The sequence below is a fragment of the Salmo salar genome, chromosome 09 (assembly GCF_965601325.2).
Source record: "Salmo salar chromosome 09, fSalSal1, whole genome shotgun sequence".
Lineage (NCBI taxonomy): Eukaryota > Metazoa > Chordata > Actinopteri > Salmoniformes > Salmonidae > Salmo > Salmo salar.
The window spans coordinates 98,762,501-98,788,326 of record NC_138299.1 but is presented as its reverse complement, the minus strand read 5'-3'; the positions used below and the strand labels follow the sequence as shown (position 1 = coordinate 98,788,326).

General features: G+C 39.7%; 1 protein-coding gene across 3 annotated transcripts in view; it reads left to right on the top strand.

Moving 5' to 3' along the window:
- The window catches only part of LOC106612254 (glycine receptor, alpha 1), a 143,149-nt gene that overhangs the window by 39,066 nt on the left and 78,257 nt on the right, over positions 1-25,826 (top strand). The window contains exons 2-4 of one of the 3 annotated variants that reach the window (XM_082956095.1): positions 14,511-14,635; positions 21,977-22,003; positions 22,569-22,607. In XM_082956095.1, the coding sequence (XP_082812221.1) occupies positions 14,511-14,635; positions 21,977-22,003; positions 22,569-22,607 (191 nt within the window). The remainder of the gene's footprint in view (positions 1-14,510; positions 14,636-21,976; positions 22,004-22,568; positions 22,608-25,826) is intronic. The other 2 variants (XM_082956096.1, XM_082956097.1) reach the window with 2 other exon arrangements.

Sequence of the window (25,826 nt, the reverse complement as noted above, 5' to 3'; positions counted from 1 at the left end):
TTAGTCTACTGATGGGGGCAGTTGTTTAATATGTTAGTCTACTGATGGGGCAGTTGGTTAATATGTTAGTCTACTGATGGGGGCAGTTGGTTAATATGTTAGTCTACTGATGGGGCAGTTGGTTAATATGTTAGTCTACTGATGGGGGCAGTTGGTTTATATGTTAGTCTACTGATGGGGGCAGTTGGTTAATATGTTAATCTACTGATGGGGCAGTTGGTTATTATGTTAGTCTATTGATGGCGGCAGTTGGTTAATATGTTAGTCTACTGATGGGGGCAGTTGGTTAATATGTTAGTCTACTGATGGGGGCAGTTGGTTAATATGTTAGTCTACTGATGGGGGCAGTTGGTTAATATGTTAGTCTACTGATGGCGGCAGTTGGTTAATATGTTAGTCTACTGATGCGGCATTTGGTTAATATGTTTTTCTATTGATGGCGGCAGTTGGTTAATATGTTAGTCTACTGATGGGGGCAGTTGGTTAATATGTTAGTCTACTGATGGGGCAGTTGGTTAATATGTTAGTCTACTGATGGGGCAGTTGGTTAATATGTTAGTCTACTGATGGGGCAGTTGGTTAATATGTTAGTCTATTGATGGGGCAGTTGGTTAATATGTTAATCTGCTGATGGGGGCAGTTGGTTAATATGTTAGTCTACTGATGGGGGCAGTTGGTTAATATGTTAGTCTACTGATGGGGGAAGTTGGTTAATATGTTAGTCTACTGATGGGGGCAGTTGGTTAATATGTTAGTCTACTGATGGGGCAGTTGGTTAATATGTTAGTCTACTGATGGGGGCAGTTGGTTTATATGTTAGTCTACTGATGGGGGCAGTTGGTTAATATGTTAATCTACTGATGGGGCAGTTGGTTAATATGTTAGTCTACTGATGGGGCATTTAGTTAATATGTTAGTCTACTAATGGGGGCAGTTGGTTTATATGTTAGTCTACTGATGGGGGCAGTTGGTTAATATGTTAGTCTACTGATGGGGGCAGTTGGTTAATATGTTAGTCTACTGATGGGGGCAGTTGGTTTATATGTTAGTCTACTGATGGGGGCAGTTGGTTAATATGTTAATCTACTGATGGGACAGTTGGTTAATATTTTAGTCTATTGATGGCGGCAGTTGGTTAATATGTTAGTCTACTGATGGGGCAGTTGGTTAATATGTTAGTCTACTGATGGGGCAGTTGGTTAATATGTTAGTCTACTGATGGCGGCAGTTGGTTAATATGTTAGTCTACTGATGGCGGCAGTTGGTTAATATGTTAGTCTACTGATGGGGCAGTTGGTTAATATGTTAGTCTACTGATGGGGCAGTTGGTTAATATGTTAATCTACTGATGGGGCAGTTGGTTAATATGTTAGTCTACTGATGGGGGCAGTTGTTTAATATGTTAGTCTACTGATGGGGCAGTTGGTTAATATGTTAGTCTACTGATGGGGGCAGTTGGTTAATATGTTAGTCTACTGATGGGGCAGTTGGTTAATATGTTAGTCTACTGATGGGGGCAGTTGGTTTATATGTTAGTCTACTGATGGGGGCAGTTGGTTAATATGTTAATCTACTGATGGGGCAGTTGGTTAATATGTTAGTCTATTGATGGCGGCAGTTGGTTAATATGTTAGTCTACTGATGGGGGCAGTTGGTTAATATGTTAGTCTACTGATGGGGGCAGTTGGTTAATATGTTAGTCTACTGATGGGGGCAGTTGGTTAATATGTTAGTCTACTGATGGCGGCAGTTGGTTAATATGTTAGTCTACTGATGCGGCATTTGGTTAATATGTTTTTCTATTGATGGCGGCAGTTGGTTAATATGTTAGTCTACTGATGGGGGCAGTTAGTTAATATGTTAATCTACTGATGGGGGCAGTTGGTTAATATGTTAGTCTACTGATGGGGCAGTTGGTTAATATGTTAGTCTACTGATGGGGCAGTTGGTTAATATGTTAGTCTACTGATGGGGCAGTTGGTTAATATGTTAGTCTATTGATGGGGCAGTTGGTTAATATGTTAATCTACTGATGGGGGCAGTTGGTTAATATGTTAGTCTACTGATGGGGGCAGTTGGTTAATATGTTAGTCTACTGATGGGGGAAGTTGGTTAATATGTTAGTCTACTGATGGGGGCAGTTGGTTAATATGTTAGTCTACTGATGGGGGCAGTTGGTTAATATGTTAGTCTACTGATGGGGCAGTTGGTTAATATGTTAGTCTACTGATGGGGGCAGTTGGTTAATATGTTAGTCTACTGATGGGGCAGTTGGTTAATATGTTAGTCTACTGATGGGGGCAGTTGGTTTATATGTTAGTCTACTGATGGGGGCAGTTGGTTAATATGTTAATCTACTGATGGGGCAGTTGGTTAATATGTTAGTCTACTGATGGGGCATTTAGTTAATATGTTAGTCTACTAATGGGGGCAGTTGGTTTATATGTTAGTCTACTGATGGGGGCAGTTGGTTAATATGTTAGTCTACTGATGGGGGCAATTGGTTAATATGTTAGTCTACTGATGGGGGCAGTTGGTTTATATGTTAGTCTACTGATGGGGGCAGTTGGTTAATATGTTAATCTACTGATGGGACAGTTGGTTAATATTTTAGTCTATTGATGGCGGCAGTTGGTTAATATGTTAGTCTACTGATGGGGCAGTTGGTTAATATGTTAGTCTACTGATGGCGGCAGTTGGTTAATATGTTAGTCTACTGATGGGCAGTTGGTTAATATGTTAGTCTACTGATGGGGCAGTTGGTTAATATGTTAGTCTACTGATGGCGGCAGTTGGTTAATATGTTAGTCTACTGATGGCGGCAGTTGGTTAATATGTTAGTCTACTGATGGGGCAGTTGGTTAATATGTTAGTCTACTGATGGGGCAGTTGGTTAATATGTTAATCTACTGATGGGGCAGTTGGTTAATATGTTAGTCTACTGATGGGGGCAGTTGTTTAATATGTTAGTCTACTGATGGGGCAGTTGGTTAATATGTTAGTCTACTGATGGGGGCAGTTGGTTAATATGTTAGTCTACTGATGGGGCAGTTGGTTAATATGTTAGTCTACTGATGGGGGCAGTTGGTTTATATGTTAGTCTACTGATGGGGGCAGTTGGTTAATATGTTAATCTACTGATGGGGCAGTTGGTTAATATGTTAGTCTATTGATGGCGGCAGTTGGTTAATATGTTAGTCTACTGATGGGGGCAGTTGGTTAATATGTTAGTCTACTGATGGGGGCAGTTGGTTAATATGTTAGTCTACTGATGGGGGCAGTTGGTTAATATGTTAGTCTACTGATGGCGGCAGTTGGTTAATATGTTAGTCTACTGATGCGGCATTTGGTTAATATGTTTTTCTATTGATGGCGGCAGTTGGTTAATATGTTAGTCTACTGATGGGGGCAGTTAGTTAATATGTTAATCTACTGATGGGGGCAGTTGGTTAATATGTTAGTCTACTGATGGGGCAGTTGGTTAATATGTTAGTCTACTGATGGGGCAGTTGGTTAATATGTTAGTCTACTGATGGGGCAGTTGGTTAATATGTTAGTCTATTGATGGGGCAGTTGGTTAATATGTTAATCTACTGATGGGGGCAGTTGGTTAATATGTTAGTCTACTGATGGGGGCAGTTGGTTAATATGTTAGTCTACTGATGGGGGAAGTTGGTTAATATGTTAGTCTACTGATGGGGGCAGTTGGTTAATATGTTAGTCTACTGATGGGGGCAGTTGGTTAATATGTTAGTCTACTGATGGGGCAGTTGGTTAATATGTTAGTCTACTGATGGGGGCAGTTGGTTAATATGTTAGTCTACTGATGGGGCAGTTGGTTAATATGTTAGTCTACTGATGGGGGCAGTTGGTTTATATGTTAGTCTACTGATGGGGGCAGTTGGTTAATATGTTAATCTACTGATGGGGCAGTTGGTTAATATGTTAGTCTACTGATGGGGCATTTAGTTAATATGTTAGTCTACTAATGGGGGCAGTTGGTTTATATGTTAGTCTACTGATGGGGGCAGTTGGTTAATATGTTAGTCTACTGATGGGGGCAGTTGGTTAATATGTTAGTCTACTGATGGGGGCAGTTGGTTTATATGTTAGTCTACTGATGGGGGCAGTTGGTTAATATGTTAATCTACTGATGGGACAGTTGGTTAATATTTTAGTCTATTGATGGCGGCAGTTGGTTAATATGTTAGTCTACTGATGGGGCAGTTGGTTAATATGTTAGTCTACTGATGGCGGCAGTTGGTTAATATGTTAGTCTACTGATGGGCAGTTGGTTAATATGTTAGTCTACTGATGGGGCAGTTGGTTAATATGTTAGTCTACTGATGGCGGCAGTTGGTTAATATGTTAGTCTACTGATGGCGGCAGTTGGTTAATATGTTAGTCTACTGATGGGGCAGTTGGTTAATATGTTAGTCTACTGATGGGGCAGTTGGTTAATATGTTAATCTACTGATGGGGCAGTTGGTTAATATGTTAGTGTACTGATGGGGGCAGTTGTTTAATATGTTAGTCTACTGATGGGGCAGTTGGTTAATATGTTAGTCTACTGATGGGGGCAGTTGGTTAATATGTTAGTCTACTGATGGGGCAGTTGGTTAATATGTTAGTCTACTGATGGGGGCAGTTGGTTTATATGTTAGTCTACTGATGGGGGCAGTTGGTTAATATGTTAATCTACTGATGGGGCAGTTGGTTAATATGTTAGTCTATTGATGGCGGCAGTTGGTTAATATGTTAGTCTACTGATGGGGGCAGTTGGTTAATATGTTAGTCTACTGATGGGGGCAGTTGGTTAATATGTTAGTCTACTGATGGGGGCAGTTGGTTAATATGTTAGTCTACTGATGGCGGCAGTTGGTTAATATGTTAGTCTACTGATGCGGCATTTGGTTAATATGTTTTTCTATTGATGGCGGCAGTTGGTTAATATGTTAGTCTACTGATGGGGGCAGTTAGTTAATATGTTAATCTACTGATGGGGGCAGTTGGTTAATATGTTAGTCTACTGATGGGGCAGTTGGTTAATATGTTAGTCTACTGATGGGGCAGTTGGTTAATATGTTAGTCTACTGATGGGGCAGTTGGTTTATATATTAATCTACTGATGGGGGCAGTTGGTTAATATATTAATCTACTGATGGGGGCAGTTGGTTAATATGTTAGTCTACTGATGGGGAAAGTTGGTTAATATGTTCGTCTACTGATGGGGGCAGTTGGTTAATATGTTAGTCTACTGATGGGGCAGTTTGTAAATATGTTAGTCTACTGATGGGGGCAGTTGGTTAATATGTTAGTCTACTGATGGGGCAGTTGGTTAATATGTTAGTCTACTGATGGGGAAGTTGGTTAATATGTTAGTCTACTGATGGGGGCAGTTGGTTAATATGTTAGTCTACTGATGGGGCAGTTGGTTAATATGTTAGTCTACTGATGGGGGCAGTTGGTTAATATGTTAGTCTACTGATGGGGGCAGTTGGTTAATATGTTAGTCTACTGATGGGGCAGTTGGTTAATATGTTAGTCTACTGATGGGGCAGTTGGTTAATATGTTAGTCTACTGATGGGGCAGTTGGTTAATATGTTAGTGTACTGATGGGGCAGTTGGTTAATATGTTAGTCTACTGATGGGGCAGTTGGTTAATATGTTAGTCTACTGATGGGGGCAGTTGGTTAATATGTTAGTCTACTGATGGGGCAGTTGGTTAATATGTTAGTCTACTGATGGGGGCAGTTGGTTAATATGTTAGTCTACTGATGGGGGCAGTTGGTTAATATGTTAGTCTACTGATGGGGGCAGTTAGTTAATATGTTAATCTACTGATGGGGGCAGTTGGTTAATACGTTAGTCTACTGATGGGGCAGTTGGTTAATATGTTAGTCTACTGATGGGGCAGTTGGTTAATATGTTAGTCTACTGATGGGGCAGTTGGTTTATATATTAATCTACTGATGGGGGCAGTTGGTTAATATGTTAGTCTACTGATGGGGAAAGTTGGTTAATATGTTCGTCTACTGATGGGGGCAGTAGGTTAATATGTTAGTCTACTGATGGGGCAGTTGGTTAATATGTTAGTCTACTGATGGGGGCAGTTGGTTTATATGTTAGTCTACTGATGGGGGCAGTTGGTTAATATGTTAATCTACTGATGGGGCAGTTGGTTAATATGTTAGTCTACTGATGGGGCATTTGGTTAATATGTTAGTCTACTGATGGGGGAAGTTGGTTAATATGTTAGTCTACTGATGGGGCAGTTGGTTAATATGTTAGTCTACTGATGGGGGCAGTTGGTTAATATGTTAGTCTACTGATGGGGCAGTTGGTTAATATGTTAGTCTACTGATGGGGCAGTTGGTTAATATGTTAGTCTACTGATGGGGGCAGTTGGTTAATATGTTAGTCTACTGATGGGGCAGTTGGTTAATATGTTAGTCTACTGATGGGAGCAGTTGGTTTATATGTTAGTCTACTGATGGGGGCAGTTGGTTAATATGTTAATCTACTGATGGGGCAGTTGGTTAATATGTTAGTCTACTGATGGGGCAGTTGGTTAATATGTTAGTCTACTGATGGGGGCAGTTGGTTTATATGTTAGTCTACTGATGGGGCAGTTGATTTATATGTTAGTCTACTGATGGGGCAGTTGGTTTATATGTTAGTCTACTGATGGGGGCAGTTGGTTAATATGTTAGTCTACTGATGGGGGCAGTTGGTTAATATGTTAGTCTACTGATGGCGGCAGTTGGTTAATATGTTAGTCTACTGATGGGCAGTTGGTTAATATGTTAGTCTACTGATGGGGCAGTTGGTTAATATGTTAGTCTACTGATGGCGGCAGTTGGTTAATATGTTAGTCTACTGATGGCGGCAGTTGGTTAATATGTTAGTCTACTGATGGGGCAGTTGGTTAATATGTTAGTCTACTGATGGGGCAGTTGGTTAATATGTTAATCTACTGATGGGGCAGTTGGTTAATATGTTAGTCTACTGATGGGGCAGTTGTTTAATATGTTAGTCTACTGATGGGGCATTTGGTTAATATGTTAGTCTACTGATGGGGGCAGTTGGTTAATATGTTAGTCTACTGATGGGGCAGTTGGTTAATATGTTAGTCTACTGATGGGGGCAGTTGGTTTATATGTTAGTCTACTGATGGGGGCAGTTGGTTAATATGTTAATCTACTGATGGGGCAGTTGGTTAATATGTTAGTCTATTGATGGCGGCAGTTGGTTAATATGTTAGTCTACTGATGGGGGCAGTTGGTTAATATGTTAGTCTACTGATGGGGCAGTTGGTTAATATGTTAGTCTACTGATGGGGGCAGTTGGTTAATATGTTAGTCTACTGATGGCGGCAGTTGGTTAATATGTTAGTCTACTGATGGGGCATTTGGTTAATATGTTTTTCTATTGATGGCGGCAGTTGGTTAATATGTTAGTCTACTGATGGGGGCAGTTAGTTAATATGTTAATCTACTGATGGGGGCAGTTGGTTAATACGTTAGTCTACTGATGGGGCAGTTGGTTAATATGTTAGTCTACTGATGGGGCAGTTGGTTAATATGTTAGTCTACTGATGGGGCAGTTGGTTTATATATTAATCTACTGATGGGGGCAGTTGGTTAATATATTAATTTTCTGATGGGGGCAGTTGGTTAATATGTTAGTCTACTGATGGGGAAAGTTGGTTAATATGTTCGTCTACTGATGGGGGCAGTAGGTTAATATGTTAGTCTACTGATGGGGCAGTTGGTTAATATGTTAGTCTACTGATGGGGGCAGTTGGTTTATATGTTAGTCTACTGATGGGGGCAGTTGGTTAATATGTTAATCTACTGATGGGGCAGTTGGTTAATATGTTAGTCTACTGATGGGGCATTTGGTTAATATGTTAGTCTACTGATAGCGGAAGTTGGTTAATATGTTAGTCTACTGATGGGGGCAGTTGGTTAATATGTTAGTCTACTGATGGGGGCAGTTGGTTAATATGTTAGTCTACTGATGGGGCAGTTGGTTAATATGTTAGTCTACTGATGGGGCAGTTGGTTAATATGTTAGTCTACTGATGGGGGCAGTTGGTTAATATGTTAGTCTACTGATGGGGCAGTTGGTTAATATGTTAGTCTACTGATGGGGGCAGTTGGTTTATATGTTAGTCTACTGATGGGGGCAGTTGGTTAATATGTTAATCTACTGATGGGGCAGTTGGTTAATATGTTAGTCTACTGATGGGGCAGTTGGTTAATATGTTAGTCTACTGATGGGGGCAGTTGGTTTATATGTTAGTCTACTGATGGTGCAGTTGGTTTATATGTTAGTCTACTGATGGGGCAGTTGGTTTATATGTTAGTCTACTGATGGGGGCAGTTGGTTAATATGTTAGTCTACTGATGGGGGCAGTTGGTTAATATGTTAGTCTACTGATGGGGGCAGTTTGTTAATTTGTTAGTCTACTGATGGGGCAGTTAGTTTATATGTTAGTCTACTGATGGGGGAAGTTGGTTAATATGTTAGTCTACTGATGGGGCAGTTGGTTTATATGTTAGTCTACTGATGGGGCAGTTGGTTAATATGTTAGTCTACTGATGGGGGCAGTTGGTTAATATGTTAGTCTACTGATGGGGGCAGTTGGTTAATATGTTAGTCTACTGATGGGGGCAGTTGGTTAATATGTTAGTCTTTTGATGGGGGCAGTTGGTTTATATGTTAGTCTACTGATGGGGGCCGTTGGTTAATATGTTAGTCTACTGATCGGGCAGTTGGTTAATATGTTAGTCTACTTATGCGGGCAGTTGGTTAATATGTTAGTCTACTGATGGGGGCAGTTGGTTAATATGTTAGTCTACTGATGGGGGCAGTTGGTTTATATGTTAGTCTACTGATGGGGGCAGTTGGTTTATATGTTAGTCTACTGATGGGGGCAGTTGGTTAATATGTTAGTGTACTGATGGGGGCAGTTGGTTAATATGTTAGTCTACTGATGGGGGCAGTTGGTTAATATGTTAGTCTACTGATGGGGGCAGTTGGTTAATATGTTAGTCTACTGATGGGGGCAGTTGGTTAATATATTAGTCTACTGATGGGGGCAGTTGGTTAATATGTTAGTCTTTTGATGGGGGCAGTTGGTTTATATGTTAGTCTACTGATGGGGGCCGTTGGTTAATATGTTAGTCTACTGATGGGGCAGTTGGTTAATATGTTAGTCTACTGATGGGGTAAGTTGGTTAATATGTTAGTCTACTGATGGGGCAGTTGGTTAATATGTTAGTCTACTGATGGGGCAGTTGGTTAATATGTTAGTCTACTGATGGGGCAGTTGGTTAATATGTTAGTCTACTGATGGGGTAAGTTGGTTAATATGTTAGTCTACTGATGGGGCAGTTGGTTAATATGTTAGTCTACTGATGGGTTAAGTTGGTTAATATGTTAGTCTACTGATGGGGGCAGTTGGTTAATATGTTAGTCTACTGATGGGGGCAGTTGGTTAATATGTTAGTCTACTGATGGGGCAGTTGGTTAATATGTTAGTCTACTGATGGGGCAGTTTGTTAATATGTTAGTCTACTGATGGGGCAGTTGGTTAATTTGTTAGTCTACTGATGGGGGCAGTTGGTTAATATGTTAGTCTACTGATGGGGGCAGTTGGTTTATATGTTAGTCTACTGATGGGGTAAGTTGGTTAATATGTTAGTCTACTGATGGGGGCAGTTGGTTAATATCTTAGTCTACTGATGGGGGCAGTTGGTTAATATCTTAGTCTACTGATGGGGGCAGTTGGTTAATATGTTAGTCTACTGATGGGGAAGTTGGTTAATATGTTAGTCTACTGATGGGGGCAGTTGTTTTATATGTTAGTCTACTGATGGGGGCAGTTGGTTTATATGTTAGTCTACTGATGGGGCAGTTGGTTAATATGTTAGTCTACTGATGGGGGAAGTTGGTTAATATGTTAGTCTACTGATGGGGGCAGTTGGTTTATATGTTAGTCTACTGATGGTGGAAGTTGGTTAATATATTAGTCTACTGATGGGGGCAGTTGGTTAATATGTTAGTCTTTTGATGGGGGCAGTTGGTTTATATGTTAGTCTACTGATGGGGGCCGTTGGTTAATATGTTAGTCTACTGATGGGGCAGTTGGTTAATATGTTAGTCTACTGATGGGGTAAGTTGGTTAATATGTTAGTCTACTGATGGGGCAGTTGGTTAATATGTTAGTCTACTGATGGGGCAGTTGGTTAATATGTTAGTCTACTGATGGGGCAGTTGGTTAATATGTTAGTCTACTGATGGGGTAAGTTGGTTAATATGTTAGTCTACTGATGGGGCAGTTGGTTAATATGTTAGTCTACTGATGGGTTAAGTTGGTTAATATGTTAGTCTACTGATGGGGGCAGTTGGTTAATATGTTAGTCTACTGATGGGGGCAGTTGGTTAATATGTTAGTCTACTGATGGGGCAGTTGGTTAATATGTTAGTCTACTGATGGGGCAGTTTGTTAATATGTTAGTCTACTGATGGGGCAGTTGGTTAATTTGTTAGTCTACTGATGGGGGCAGTTGGTTAATATGTTAGTCTACTGATGGGGGCAGTTGGTTTATATGTTAGTCTACTGATGGGGTAAGTTGGTTAATATGTTAGTCTACTGATGGGGGCAGTTGGTTAATATCTTAGTCTACTGATGGGGGCAGTTGGTTAATATGTTAGTCTACTGATGGGGCAGTTGGTTAATATGTTAGTCTACTGATGGGGAAGTTGGTTAATATGTTAGTCTACTGATGGGGGCAGTTGTTTTATATGTTAGTCTACTGAATGGGGGCAGTTGGTTTATATGTTAGTCTACTGATGGGGCAGTTGGTTAATATGTTAGTCTACTGATGGGGGAAGTTGGTTAATATGTTAGTCTACTGATGGGGGCAGTTGGTTTATATGTTAGTCTACTGATGGTGGAAGTTGGTTAATATATTAGTCTACTGATGGGGGAAGTTGGTTAATATGTTAGTCTACTGATGGGGGCAGTTGGTTTATATGTTTGTCTACTGATCAAATCAAATCAAATCAAATTTATTTTTATATAGCCCTTCGTACATCAGCTGATATTCTCAAAGTGCTGTACAGAAACCCAGCCTAAAACCCCAAACAGCAAGCAAAGCATGTGAAAGAAGCACGGTGGCTAGGAAAAACTCCCTAGGAAAAACTCCCTAGAAAGGCCAAAAACCTAGGAAGAAACCTAGAGAGGAACCAGGCTATGAGGGGTGGCCAGTCCTCTTCTGGCTGTGCAGGGTGGATATTATAACAGAACATGGTCAAAATGTTAAAATGTTAAAATGTTCATAAATGACCAGCATGGTCAAATAATAATAATCATAGTAGTTGTCGAGGGTGCAACAAGCACGTCCGGTGAACAGGTCAGGGTTCCATAGCCGCAGGCAGAACAGTTGAAACTGGAGCAGCAGCACGGCCAGGTGGACTGGGGACAGCAAGGAGTCATCATACCAGGTAGTCCTGAGGCATGGTCCTAGGGCTCAGGTCCTCCGAGAGAAAGACAGAAAGAGAGAAAGAGAGAATTAGAGAGAGCATATTTAAATATACACAGGACACTGTGTGGGGGCAGTTGGTTTATATGTTAGTCTACTGATGGGGCAGTTGGTTAATATGTTAGTCTACTGATGGGGGCAGTTGGTTTATATGTTAGTCTACTGATGGGGGCAGTTGGTTTATATGTTAGTCTACTGATGGGGGCAGTTGGTTTATATGTTAGTCTACTGAAATTGTCAGTTGGTGACTATTTGTAGGAATACCTTTTGAGCTGACCTGACAAAATATGCCATTTGTTGTTGGGTTAATGATCACAGTTGTATAAAAATAAGCCTTGTCTTTGGTGTTATGATCACGATTACACATAGATTTTGTGTTGGTGTTTATTGGAACTTTTTTTTACTTTACCATCTCAGTTTTAGAAGACTGCAATCAGACCCGACGCATCAGTTGGAAGGATATTTGATTTCCAGAGGCGGGCGCATTTTTTAAATGGTTGTAATAGTAAAGACCATAGGCAGCTCGGGAGTTTCAAGTTTGGGGAAGTTTACAATTTATCCTACCATTTCTACTTATCTGCATGCCAGTTATGAATATTTATATATGCACATTTTCGTGGAACAGTTTCATTTCAATTAGTTTTTCCAAATCATTATCATGTGGTTAATCATACAAATCTGAAGTAAAATCAAAAAGTAAAAATTAAACTATGGCAAGAGCACAAGCCTCTGCCATTTGGACACGTTGATACACTGTGTTCTATTGGCGGCTACAGACATGAGCATAGAACTCAGAGATAGCCTATAGACCAATGCAGCAGTAGGCCTATTACTTCCATCCTCAACTAAGTCAAATACATAGGCCTAAAGCCGACAAAATAAAAACAGTAGAAAATATCCTGATGAAAATGCAGGTTCTTTCAATCACATTCATCTCTCTTCTCCACCTGTCTGCCTCCCTTTCTATCTGTTTTGACTTGAGCTATTGCTAGTGAAGTTCGACATTTGTATCAAATGATCAGTGTCGGGCCCGATCCTGTTGCTAATGAACCTGCAGGATTGTATCAAGTCGTCTATTTCCTGCCCTCGACGTTTCATGCACCAGTGGGTTTGGGATAGAAAGCTGCTTTTTTAATGACGTTTCCTCTGGATATATGGGATCACCAGATCATTATATTTTGCTCGTTCACATCTTGTCTGGTGATTATCGAGGCCATGAGTGTTGGAAAGATTTTTCAAATACTGAGGAACTATCATTTGCAATGAATGTTTAAAAAAACAGACTTTGTTGAGTTGTGTGAGGCGAAGAAAAAATACGTGCTCTACGTTAGCGAGTTTAAGACAATCAGAAACAAGACACTGACAAACGGGCACTTTCCTACATAGCATGCATTCTGGAGACGCACCATATTTTCACACCTCCCTCCCCTTATTCCTGTCTCAATATTTTCAATTCTACTCAAGATTCATGATCTTCACACATATTTTAGACGCTTGTCACTGACAGCCGCAAATCAACCAGCTAGACCAATTGCCACGTACACTACCCAAATTACAGGCTTCCCACACTTGTGATTTGAAACAATCCACAGCAATTTTTTAAATAGAAGCAAATGATCCTATGTGGCTAAATCATGCTCCTTGGTGAAGTATTCTGAAGTATTTTATTTAGACAGGAGTAATTATATAATTTTGGCTCAACATCAATTTAATTCAGGGCAATCCGTCATCCTAACAGTGCAATGTGACCCCGCCAACTTTCCTTTCCAACTCGTAAAAGGCTGAAACCAGATATCTGTTTATAATGATCCGAGCGAGCGAAACAGCGCCGCTCTATATGTAGCCCCTGTATCTGATGCTGTCTGGTCAGAGATAGAATGACATGACATACTCTTTCAGTCCAGACAGCGTCAGATACATTGTCTACACATACTGACACAGATAGGAGGCGCTGTTTTCTCGTTCTGATGCTTTAACTGAGATCGATTTGTCTTTCTGTCGCCGCGCCTCTCCGTCAAATAAATAATCAATATTTCAGTATTTTATTTGGAAGGGAAAGGAGGTAAGTAAGGGTGGACCAGGCCCCCTGGACTGCTTGCATGAGACATTAAAGGGAATGCCACCCTGGTCATTATCTGTCATCCCTTATTATCCACAAGATGGTTCATTCTGGATATACAGGATATGCAAATTCTCCGAACAAATGGAGAAGTAATTAACATATTTTCTGTTTTCAGCTTTCTTTTTGGAGCTATAAATTGGTATGTTTGTGGTATTTTCAAAAACGTTTATTATTTTATTATCCTGTCATCACAGGAAATGGATTGTGAGGTTACAGGTATCTGTGATTATGTAAACCTTGCTTTTATTCTGTTTATGGAATGTTAATAGTATTTTGTTAATGGATATAAAAAAATAACATAAATAAATTCATGTAGATGAGACATTTAGAAAATATCCTATAAACATGCTTTAAGTTCTGTGTTTAAATCAAATCAAATGTTATTGGTCACCAACACATATTTAGCAGATAATATTGCAGGTGTAGCGAAATGCTTGTGTTGTAGGCTACAGTGTGAAGGAGTCAAATAACAACTTAATGGATAATCAATATTATCGATTGTCCTCTGAGCATATAACTCATGAAGTGGATACTTCCTAAAAGTTCCCCACAAAGTTCCTACATTACATGGAGCTAATCAAACTGCTGTATTCATTTGGAAGACAAGTAACATAGTTCATACCTCATATTGAGGCACATTATATAACAAATGGACAAGGGAAGGGAACCAGTAATGGTAGCATCCCTCAACAGAAAATACTTGTTGGATTGGATTACTCTCAGAATGATGCTATGCATGACAACAACTCACCATTTTAAATCTCAGTTGTGCACCCATCTCTCTCTCTCTCTCGCTCTCTCGCTCTCTCTTTTTTCTCTCTTCTCTCTCTAGCTTGGCAGCCTCTAAAGAAGCCGCAGCTCGAAAAGCTGCCTCCCCAATGCCTCCCTCGGAGTTCTTGGACAAACTCATGGGCAAAGTTTCGGGTTACGATGCAAGAATCAGACCTAATTTCAAAGGTAGGAGTAGCCACCAAGACACAGTGGGATAAAACAGGAATGTAGCCAAGCACAACCAGAAATAACATATTCCAGTCAGGATCGTAAAGAGAGGACAGTGTAGTTAAACAATGAAATCTATATAATATGAATATATATTATACCTTTATTTTACTATTGATTTTGGCTTTAGCAAATAATTCTGATTAAAATGTGTAGGTTCTTTGAATACATTTTTCAAGTGAGGTCATTTTCACACATTAAACAGAACACTTATAGTATTAACAATTTTTTTCTAAACATTTTAACACTTTTTGCACCTTAAACACTTCACACTTTTAAACCTTAAAATATTGAATTAAGCTGTTACGATATTCACAAATCCTCAATATATTTACAGGATGTGGCTACAATGAAATGGAGTCATGTTATTATTTTATTGTTTAAGGCTGGCTACATTCCTGTAAAAATATCACAACCGTCTCAATATCCTGAATGTCTGTTTGGTGGTATACTGTAGGCAGTGTGTTGCTAAACATGTTTCCATAACGTTAAAAGTGACCTTTCCCTATATGGAAGCACCCCATAAAGATACATGTCAGAGGTTTCCTTATTGAACTATGGTCAGCAATACAGCTACGTTATGATGACTCAGTCCGAGCTATGATGTTCAGTGGTAGAGCACCGTTGTGGCAACCCACCAAATTTATGTTGGAGTGTTTGAAAGAACTCTTCATCATTTTGATGAGAGTTCCTCTATTTTATAATATTTTCTGCTCTAGTATTAATACTACAATTAATTATCAGTACATCCTTATCTGAGGTGGTATAATTTACATATTATTTCACCTTATGGTATATATATATATTCTTTGTTGTTGTTGAATATTTCACTCACAATTTCGTAATTGTGGGGGTCTATAATAATAAGACAAAAATATGAATCCAATGTTCTGCATGAGAAACCCCTCTCACAAACAACCCGTTTCCATACCATACACTGAGATGGTTTCTGAAGACATTTGAAGGAATTTGATTCTGATTATCTATCTAACATACATGCTTTGATACTTTGCAAATATTTCACGTTAACTAACTACAATGGGACTACTACTCCGTGTCCATGTTTAACGTGTAACATGATGTTTTGGCCCATAAATTGCAGTGCCTTTTACAGGTATATTAAATGTGATTTCCATGAGTATGACATCTCAGTATATGAAGTACTGAATCCAGGAGTGTTTGCTGTGACTAAGCATGAATTATTAAGCCTGCTAGAGTTGCAAAATCACATCTACATCTACAGTTAGACTACATAACATCTTTTCACAATACTCACTTCGCTCACAATGTTCACTGCAACAACAACCAAAAAAAAACGCTTTTTCTTTGCTGTGTAAACTGTTTTATGTTCAGAGGCTTTGTATGAATGTATTGAATGTTATTTTATGAGCCGACGTCTCAATTCACAATGATAACATCATGACAGATTGTATGATGTGCTAGTCTTGTCTCAGCTAAACCTACTATATCCCAGTTACTTTGATATATGAAACTAGAGTCTTGTGTGTATTGTGATCCACTGCTGTAATATAAGCCTCCATCACAGTTATAGTACACTGCCCAGAGAAAGTGCTCACTACAGGATCAGCTCAGCCTCAGTGGGCTTATCAAGAGCACTAATACAAGAAGCACAATAGCAGTTTTCATGCTGGTGAGTCTAAATAGGGTCGGATATTCAAACTCAAATGAAGGCTAACAGTGTTCTAATGTAACATGTCTTTGCATATTAGAGAAAATACATTACTTTACGTAATGTATAATGTTAATCATATGACTAGTGTGTGGCGAGAGGCCTATTGTCATGGGATGGAACAATGTGAGATAGATTCAGAGGTTAGTCATGGCTGTCAGGTCAACGCTGTATTGTAGTGTGAGTGGTAGATTCACTCATTCAAGCAGTCCTTCTCCCATCCCTGCCAGCCACACACATTAATCCCATTCATGAAATAAACAGGCCGGCAGGTCATTTCTTAATAATGAACGTCTGTACAAAGACTAAGAAACGTCTTCAGTCAGAGCTCCGAGAATGATGGGGGGTTGATTACAGTAAACACAGTGGAACTTTAGAACTGTTAATATATTCTATAGAATTAGAATGGTAAAGATATCCTTTATATAATTAGAATGGTAAAGATATCCGTTATACAATTAGAATGGTAAAGATATCCTTTATACAATTAGAATGGTAAAGATATCCTTTATACAATTAGAATGGTAAAGATATCCTTTATACAATTAGAATGGTAAAGATATCCTTTATACAATTAGAATGGTAAAGATATCCTTTATACAATTAGAATGGTAAAGATATCCTTTATACAATTAGAATGGTAAAGATATCCTTTATACAATTAGAATGGTAAAGATATCCTTTATACAATTAGAATGGTAAAGATATCCTTTATACAATTAGAATGGTAAAGATATCCTTTATATAATTAGAATGGTAAAGATATCCTTTATACAATTAGAATGGTAAAGATATCCTTTATATAATTAGAACTTAAAAAATATTGTTTATAGAATTGTAGAACTGCAAAGGCATTCTTTAGAACACTAGAATGTTAGAACCTTAGAAGACATTCTTTAGAACATTAGAATGTTAGAACGTTAGAAGGCATTCTTTAGAGCATTAGAATGTTAGAACGTTAGAAGGCATTCTTTAGAGCATTAGAATGTTAGAACGTTAGAAGGCATTCTTTGGAACATTAGAATGTTAGAACGTTAGAAGGCATTCTTTAGAACATTAGAATGTTAGAACGTTAAAAGGTGTTCTTTAAAATATTAGAATGTTAGAAGGTTAAAAGGCATTCTTTTGAACATTAGAACGTTAAAAGGCATTCTTTAGAAGATTACAATGTTTGAACTGCTGAGGCATTCTTTAGATCATTAGAATGTTAGATTGCTAGAAGACGTTCTTTGGAACATTAGAATTTTAGAACGTTAGAAGACATTCTTTAGAAAGTTATTATGTTAGAACGTTAGAAGGCATTCTTTAGAACATTAGAACGTTAGAACTGCTAAGGCATTCTCTGTAGGTCTAACAAAGGAGCACACCTCCTCAATCTACCACCATCTCTACTAATGTGGTGGCACAGCAACAGTGAAAAACAGGGAGAGAATAGCAGAGAATTGCCTGAAGCTTCGAATGTGCCGGCATGAGAGGAAATTACACTGATCATGACTGGGACTCACTGTGGGGAACCCTTCTAATTGATTTAGCAGGTTCTCTATTGGAATGGAGAAAAGGAAATATCCTTCTGACACATTTGGGATCTCCCATGTATGGTCTACGAGTTTCTTTTTAAAATGTAATTCATTTCAATTTAACGTTCATTCTCCAGCAACGACTAAAAAGGTTAAGGTAGTCTTGACTGATTATTTACCCTGCTAGCTTTCCCCTCGCACCTCTGATGAGCTATAGGCAGGGTGACTGGTGTAATCTAGGGACCCACTCTGCCTGCACTGCAGTGATGAACAGTGGTGGGGGGTACAGCTGTGACTTCAGTCTCCTCTTCAACCTTGTCCCTCCTCATCAGTCACAGTGAGGAGCAGCTTGGCCGACAACCATGAGGCTGTGCAGATTCCACCAAAATACACATCACCACCCCAGCCTGTCAGTCAGTCAGTCATCACCCCACCCTGGGTTGTTGCTGCTGCTTCTGATGCCTGTCAGACAGTCAGACAGTCAGTCAGACAGCCAGTCAGACAGCCAGTCACAGACAGCCAGTCAGACAGCCAGTCAGTCAGTCAGTCAGTCAGTCAGTCAGTCATCACCCCACCCTGGGTTGTTTCTGCTGCTTCTGATGCCTGTCAGACAGTCAGACAGTCAGTCAGAAAGCCAGTCAGACAGCCAGTCAGAAAGCAAGTCAGACTGTCAGTCAGACAGCCAGTCAGTCAGTCAGTCAGACAACCAGACAGCCAGACAGTCAGTCAGAAAGCCAGTCAGACAGCCAGTCAGAAAGCCAGTCAGTCAGCCAGACAGTCAGACAGCCAGTCAGTCAGGCAGTCAGTCAGTCAGTCAGTCAGTCAGTCAGTCAGTCAGTCAGTCACTTAATCCTCTCTGCTCTCTCCTTACTCTCGCTTCCTTTTTAAAGCCTGCCATGTCACATCACAGTGATGATCAGTGTAACCAAACGCTTTCACAATGAACTAGCTGTGTCACTTTGCTTCTGAATTAGTTTTGCGAGACAAGTGAACATCTGTAAATATACAGTCCTTGCTGCCGTGTATTTACTGTTTCTGGCTTCTGGCTTATTTTTCCCTATGCATGGATGTGTCTTTCACCTGTTATGTATCTCTCCCTCTCCCTCTCCCTCTCTCTCGCTCCACCTCTCTTTCTGTTCTACCTCTTCTTCTTCTCCTTCTCTTTTTGTTTCAACCTACCTGACTGGGGAGATGAAATATTATTAGCTGGTGGAGCTTGACGTTCATTTGGTGTTATCAGCACTTGTTTAATGGGTAGCTAATAGGATTAATGGAATACCCTAATGAGAGAGGGGGGAGGGGGCCGTGTTCAGATGCTGCTGTGTTCATATACACATAACAACAGGGAACCACCCGGACTGATCTGCTGACTACTTCAGGAACATTAAAGGAATGGGGTTCAGTAAAGAACACAACCTTAAACAGAGTTAATATAACACACACACACACACACACACACACACACACACACACACACACACACACACACCAATCACTAACTACATTTCTTTCTGACGTTGAAACTTCAGTCTGCCTTCTTCTTAAAACAATTTAATTATTTTTGTTAATCTGCTATGTTTGATGAATGAGGATACATTCAGCCACTCCGGATGCTCGACTCTTGGATCAGGACATTTGGACCGACGTACCATACTGAACTGGGAGTAGATGTTTGATATCATTTCAGGACTGAATCTCCCTGAGTTATAACAGAAGTATTGATCATGTTTCAAAGTCTAGGGAGAGGCAAAATCGCAAGGACACAGCAGACTATTGAATGGATGATGTAGTAGTCAGCCCACTGTTGGAGGATAGGACAGGACAGGATAGGACAGGATAAGACAGGACAGGATAGGACAGGATAAGACAGGACAGGATAAGACAGGACAGGATAGGACAGGACAGGATAAGACAGGATAGGACAGGATAGGACAGGATAAGACAGGACAGGATAGGACAGGATAAGACAGGATAAGACAGGACAGGATAGGACAGGATAAGACAGGACAGGATAGGACAGGATAAGACAGGACAGGATAGGACAGGACAGGATAAGACAGGATAGGACAGGATAAGACAGGACAGGATAAGACAGGACAGGATAGGACAGGATAAGACAGGATAGGACAGGACAGGATAAGACAGGATAAGACAGGACAGGATAAGACAGGACAGGATAGGACAGGATAGGACAGGATAAGACAGGATAGGACAGGATAGGACAGGATGGGACAGGACAGGATAGGACAGGATAAGACAGGACAGGACACCATTCACACCAAGATGGTTGTAGTATCCAACCATCCGTTACTGTAATACTTAGTACAAATCTGTTCCTAGTATACATCTACAGTACATGTAAACATAGGAGAAATACCTTTTCAAAGAAATAAACAGTAGCCTTATTCTATTTATTTTAATGAGACAATATCAAGGCCATGTATTTATTAAAACCCTATTATTGGGAGTTTGCCCTTGATGTTGTTATTCAGCATGATATCAAGCATTAACACTCTTTAATTTAATGAATGGCATGTGAGAATGGTTGGATTATTGAATCGGATGCTGCATCTCTCTATCTGGTCACTGAAGCTTCTCTAATATTACTGCGAGGAGAAGAGGAGAGAAGATGGTGTCATGAAGGCTACTGTCACTTCCTGTCATTTGGGTCATTTCATTTCTGATACTGGGAAGTGGGAAAACGGTGACCACACTTGAGTGTGACATTAAAGTTGCCATATAATTGTTTACTCTGACAAGATAATTCATCCCCCCCAAGCGACTGTTTTTATTTTTCATGCTAGGCGGTTTTAACTGTCGCCTTTCGAGATTTGTCCTTTTGTGAAACGGTGCGTGAGTGAGACGCTACCAGGCCCAGATGGATTCATTCTAAAAATGCGAATGTACATTCTTATAGCTGATTATTCACTCTTTTTTAATGTTGCACAAAGCCTTTTATATGCTGTACCTCTTCGTAATATATGGAGAATTGATTTTACACACTGCTAGTTATTTGCCAGTATGAGAATGCAAGCTTTGAACAAAGAAAACAGTCAAAGCTCTGGTTTAATGTTTGGATCAGGTTTTCAGATCTCAAATACAGGATAAGCTCAGGCTTAGGTTGACACAGAGGGATTGCCTTGCATGCAGAGTGTAAAAACAAGAGGAAAAATAATCCTCACTAGATCCAGCCAGATTATAGAGTTTGAATCACCTGTCTACAGCAGTTCATGGTCATGCAGAATACTTTCCATCTATCTTAAAGAACGATTTCCTTTTCTCCTGACGTTGATAGATTACAATATCCCCACAAAGACTTCAGCTCTATGTAGGAGCCATCTCTCATCAATGACACTTGCCACGTATAGGAAAGTAGGCAGGCTGCATGCCGCCTGGTTTACAAATTCAATGCGCCTCCGGAGCAAAAATAGGACATTTATCAACACACAATCTTTGTTGAGAAAATACATTTACTATGTGCCTAAGAATAATAATTTATCTGTGTCGACAGGAGATAGTAATTAGGAACGGACTGGCAGTATTTCAAATGAGCAGCAAATGTCGTCTGGGAAGGAGCAACCTTTCTGTTGAACTAATTAAGATCTTCTGAATTTTGGCAGGAAATGATGGAAATGTGCTGTATGTTTGTGTTAATGTATGTGTTATGTACAGTACCTTATCATTAACAGCCTTTGGATGTAAAAGGTGAGATTGAACAGGTTGAAATATTATTATCAGGTATTTGGTGTTATCGTTTGCATGCCTTATTTATTTTACACACTTACCAAATAAGTGCAATCAATAATGGGACTAATTCTTCTATCTTTAATTGTAATTAACTGGTTTGTTGTGCTGGATTGGTGAAGCGCCAACCAGGTTTGAAATGATGCATGGCCAGCTTCAGTCATGGCAATTTATTAAAAAAAAGGTAATTTCTGTAACGACTGGAAAAGGCCCAGGTACTGTAAAACAATGAACTGCTCACGTCTGTGTGTGAGACTTTGTGTTTTATATAACTTTTCTATATCACTTCGTCCACTAAGTACACTTCCTGTTCCTGTTCTCTTGTGTTGCACCAATTTTGCTGCTCAGTTGCAGGGGTCCCCCCGAGTGGAAGAGGTAAAAATATAATTTTTTTAGATTAACAAAATCTAAAAAAATAAGATTTTTATATCCCATTTATTAGAAAATAAGTTTGAATCACTTACCAGTTGCTTGATAAGAAAATGTAAGCATTTAAGCATTTAAAGCCAAATGATGCAAGTAGATCTAAGCGAAGCCAGTTTGACATGTAGTCTATGCATCTTTCCTTTGTCTGATGTTTTTCATCTTAGTGCATTTTGCTAACCTCACCTTCTGCCTCCCGTGAAGAACTATGCCTTGCACCCCTCCTCTACCCCTCCGCTCATCTCTGCATCGCCTCCTCTCCTGCCCGACCCGCTATGACGTTCTCCAACACAAACTCGTGCATCCCTCCTTCCTGCTATTGCCTTCAGTATTTTGGCCACCACAATATTTCCTTCCTTTCCCTGCCGCACACTTACCTGTATAAGTTCTGAAGTGTTGGCAAGTTGTGATACTAGATGTGTTTTTTTATTGTTGTTTTCCGCATTGAGAAAAACAATATGAGTACTTGCTGTTAGAATATGTTGTGTTTTAATCATGATCTTTTTTTTTTTATTAGACCCACAAGGCCCCAAAACAGAAGCTTCTCACAAGAAAGGTACTTTCTTTTTAATCATCACGGAATAAAGTATGCAAGTCTCAACGCCACTCAGGCAATCTTCATGTTTAAAGCCATAAAAAAACAAAATGTAAAAAAAATATAAAAAAAACAAGCACATTTAAGGTGTAATCTTAAATGGGATATATGTGTTTACTGTTAATGCATAATGTTGTGAGGGGTATCAGGCTGCTGATAGTATATCGTCAAATTTGTCTTTAAAGAGATTATTGTCGAACAGCTGGCAATTAAGAATTCGGCTCAAAACATTAGTCCAATGTCAACAATATTTCAAACTGTTTTGTTTGTAATTTATGTCGACGTGGTCTCTTCTGTCTTTTTGCTAATTGTTGTTCTGGACGGTAAAGTGTGAATACAATTTTGAAAGATGCACAGAAAATGTTTCCTTTGGGTAAAAACATGCTTTTTACAGTTGGTAAGCTTTGATGTCAAAGTTTTATGATACATCACAGGAGGTTGGTGGCACCTTAATTAGGGAGGACGGGCTCGTGGTAATGGCTGGAGCAGAATCAGTGGTATGGTATCAAGTACATCAAACACATGGTTTCAATGCTTTCCATGTGTTTGATGCCATTCCATTTGTTCTGTTTCAGCCATTATTATGAGCCATCCTCCCCTCAGCAGTCTCCTCTGTGATACATGTTTATTATATTCTGATGTAGAGAGGAGTGGAGATATTATCCTGTTGGGATGATTCTGATGTGGAGATATTATCCTGTTGGGATGATTCTGATGTGGAGATATTATCCTGTTGGGATGATTCTGATGTGGAGATATTATCCTGTTGGGATGATTCTGATGTGGAGATATTATCCTGTTGGGATGATTCTGATGTGGAGATATTATCCTGTTGGGATGATTCTGATGTGGAGATATTATCCTGTTGGGATGATTCTGATGTGGAGATATTATCCTGTTGGGATGATTATAATTAAGGAATAGCTGGTGCTACAGATCACTCCATTCATTTTCAGCCTAAAATACCTCAATGGCTACTTGACCTGATTTCCTCCTAACAGGAGATGACCTGCTATACATGACAGGGATTATTAGTAACCTGTCTGCCTTTTGGCTGAAACATGGCATCTGTATTGTAATTAGAATGAATTAGAGAGATTGTTGCTGGGGTTGAAAAGGAACAATCATGGAACGCATTCATTTCCTTTTTTTAAATTGAAATGAATCTCTCTATATATATAACAACGACTGTATTTAAACATAATTAAACATAATCATATTGTGTTGTTGCAACTTGCTAAATGAGATGATTGTATGAATATGGGAAATTGTAAAATGGCTGTATCCATTATTCATTCTTTTAAATACACAATAGGGACAGCATTACTGGAAGCTGAATGGTTTTGATCAACAAAATGTGGCGTGTGTGTGTGTGTGTGTGTGTGTGTGTGTGTGTGTGTGTGTGTGTGTGTGTGTGTGTGTGTGTGTGTGTGTGTGTGTGTGTGTGTGTGTGTGTGAGAGAGAGAGAGAGAGAGAGAGAGAGAGATTATATTATAGTCAGTGCAGTACTTAAAGCAGTATTTATCAGAGCGGATGACTGGGTCCAGATTTCAGTCATTCATTTCAGCTGATCTCCTCTCCTGCTATAGACACCAACTAAGTTGTGATTTTATCCATACCTAACTATGGATTTAATACACTGTTTACACATTTCTAAATTCTATACTTGAACTTGAACATATTTGATTTGTTTAACACTTTCTTGGTTACTACATGATTCCATATTTGTTATTTGATGTCTTCACTATTATTTTACAATCTATAGAAGAAAAAAAAATATATATATGTATATATATATATAAAACCCTTGAATGAGTAGGTGTGTCCAAACTTTTGACCGGTACTGTATGTGAAAGTAATTGAGATATTTGAAATAGTATTTGAACCCAGGTCTGGTAGGTATAGCCTACAGTTAATTGCTGCTTTTTGACATGGAAATTATTAGAAATAGAAAACAGATTGATACTGTTGCATAGAGGGCACTGGTCCCTGTCTGGTTAGTATGTGACGTCACCAGTATTAAAATCCATTATTTTGTAATTTTGTATTTAAAAAAAATCTTTATTTAACTAGACAGGTCAGTTATTAAGAACAAATTCTTATTTACAATGACGGCCTACTCCGGTCAAACCCGGACGACGCTGGGCCAATTGTGCGCCGCCCTATGGGACTCCCAATCACGGCCGGATGTGATACAGCCTGGATTCAAACCAGGGACTGTAGTGACTCCTCTTGCACTGAGATTCAGTGCCTTTAGACCGCTGCGCTACTCAGGAGCCCCTAACCAGTTCAATATCTCCAGTCCACTAGTCTAATATCAGCTGGAATGATTGACCGGCCACAGCTTCATTGGATTTTCCCTCTCAACAGAGTGCTTCCTGTACTCAGTTGATTGCTTCAGCCGATGACTGATACAGCGGTGCTCAGTATCATGGTACCCCTAACCTCCCCCACACTCTTGTTTTCACTCTCAAGATGATTAAAACACTAAGCAAAGAGCGAACATCACAACGTCTGCTAAAATCATTGACTGATCCATTTTATTCCTTCCGTCACACTCCCTACCAGCTCCATGCGGTATACCTCTCTCTTGGTATGCATCCCAAATGGCACCCTAATCCCTATATAGTGCACTACTTCTGACCAGAGTCCTATGGGCATTTTGATGGGTCAAAAGTAGTGCACTATATAGGGAATAGGGTGCCATTTGGAATGTAGCCCATCCCTCTCTCTCTCTCTCTCTCTCTCTCTCTATCTCTCTCTCTCCCTCTCTCTCTCTCTCCCTCTCTCTCTCTCTCTCTCTCTCTCTCACTCTCTCGCTCTCTCTCTGTCTCTCTCTCCATCTCTTTCTCTCTTGCTCTCTCTTTGTCTCTCTCTCTCTCTCTCTCTCTCTCTCTCTCTCTCTCTCTCTCTGTCAATCTTTTTGTCTCTCTCTCTCTCTCTCTCTCTCTCTCTCTCTCGTCAATCTTTTTGTCTCACTCTCTCTTTGTCTCTCTATCCCTCTCCGTCTCTTTTTTTTCTCTCTCTGTCTCTCTGTAATCCACTGGAATAATGCCCTCGTCAACTGTTCTGCGTTCAGTATCCCGAGCCACGGCCCGGCTATTGATTAATGTCTTTCTGTAGTCACACTCCTCCAAGGCTGTCATGTCCTCCCATATGTCACAGCTAACCCAGGGCCCT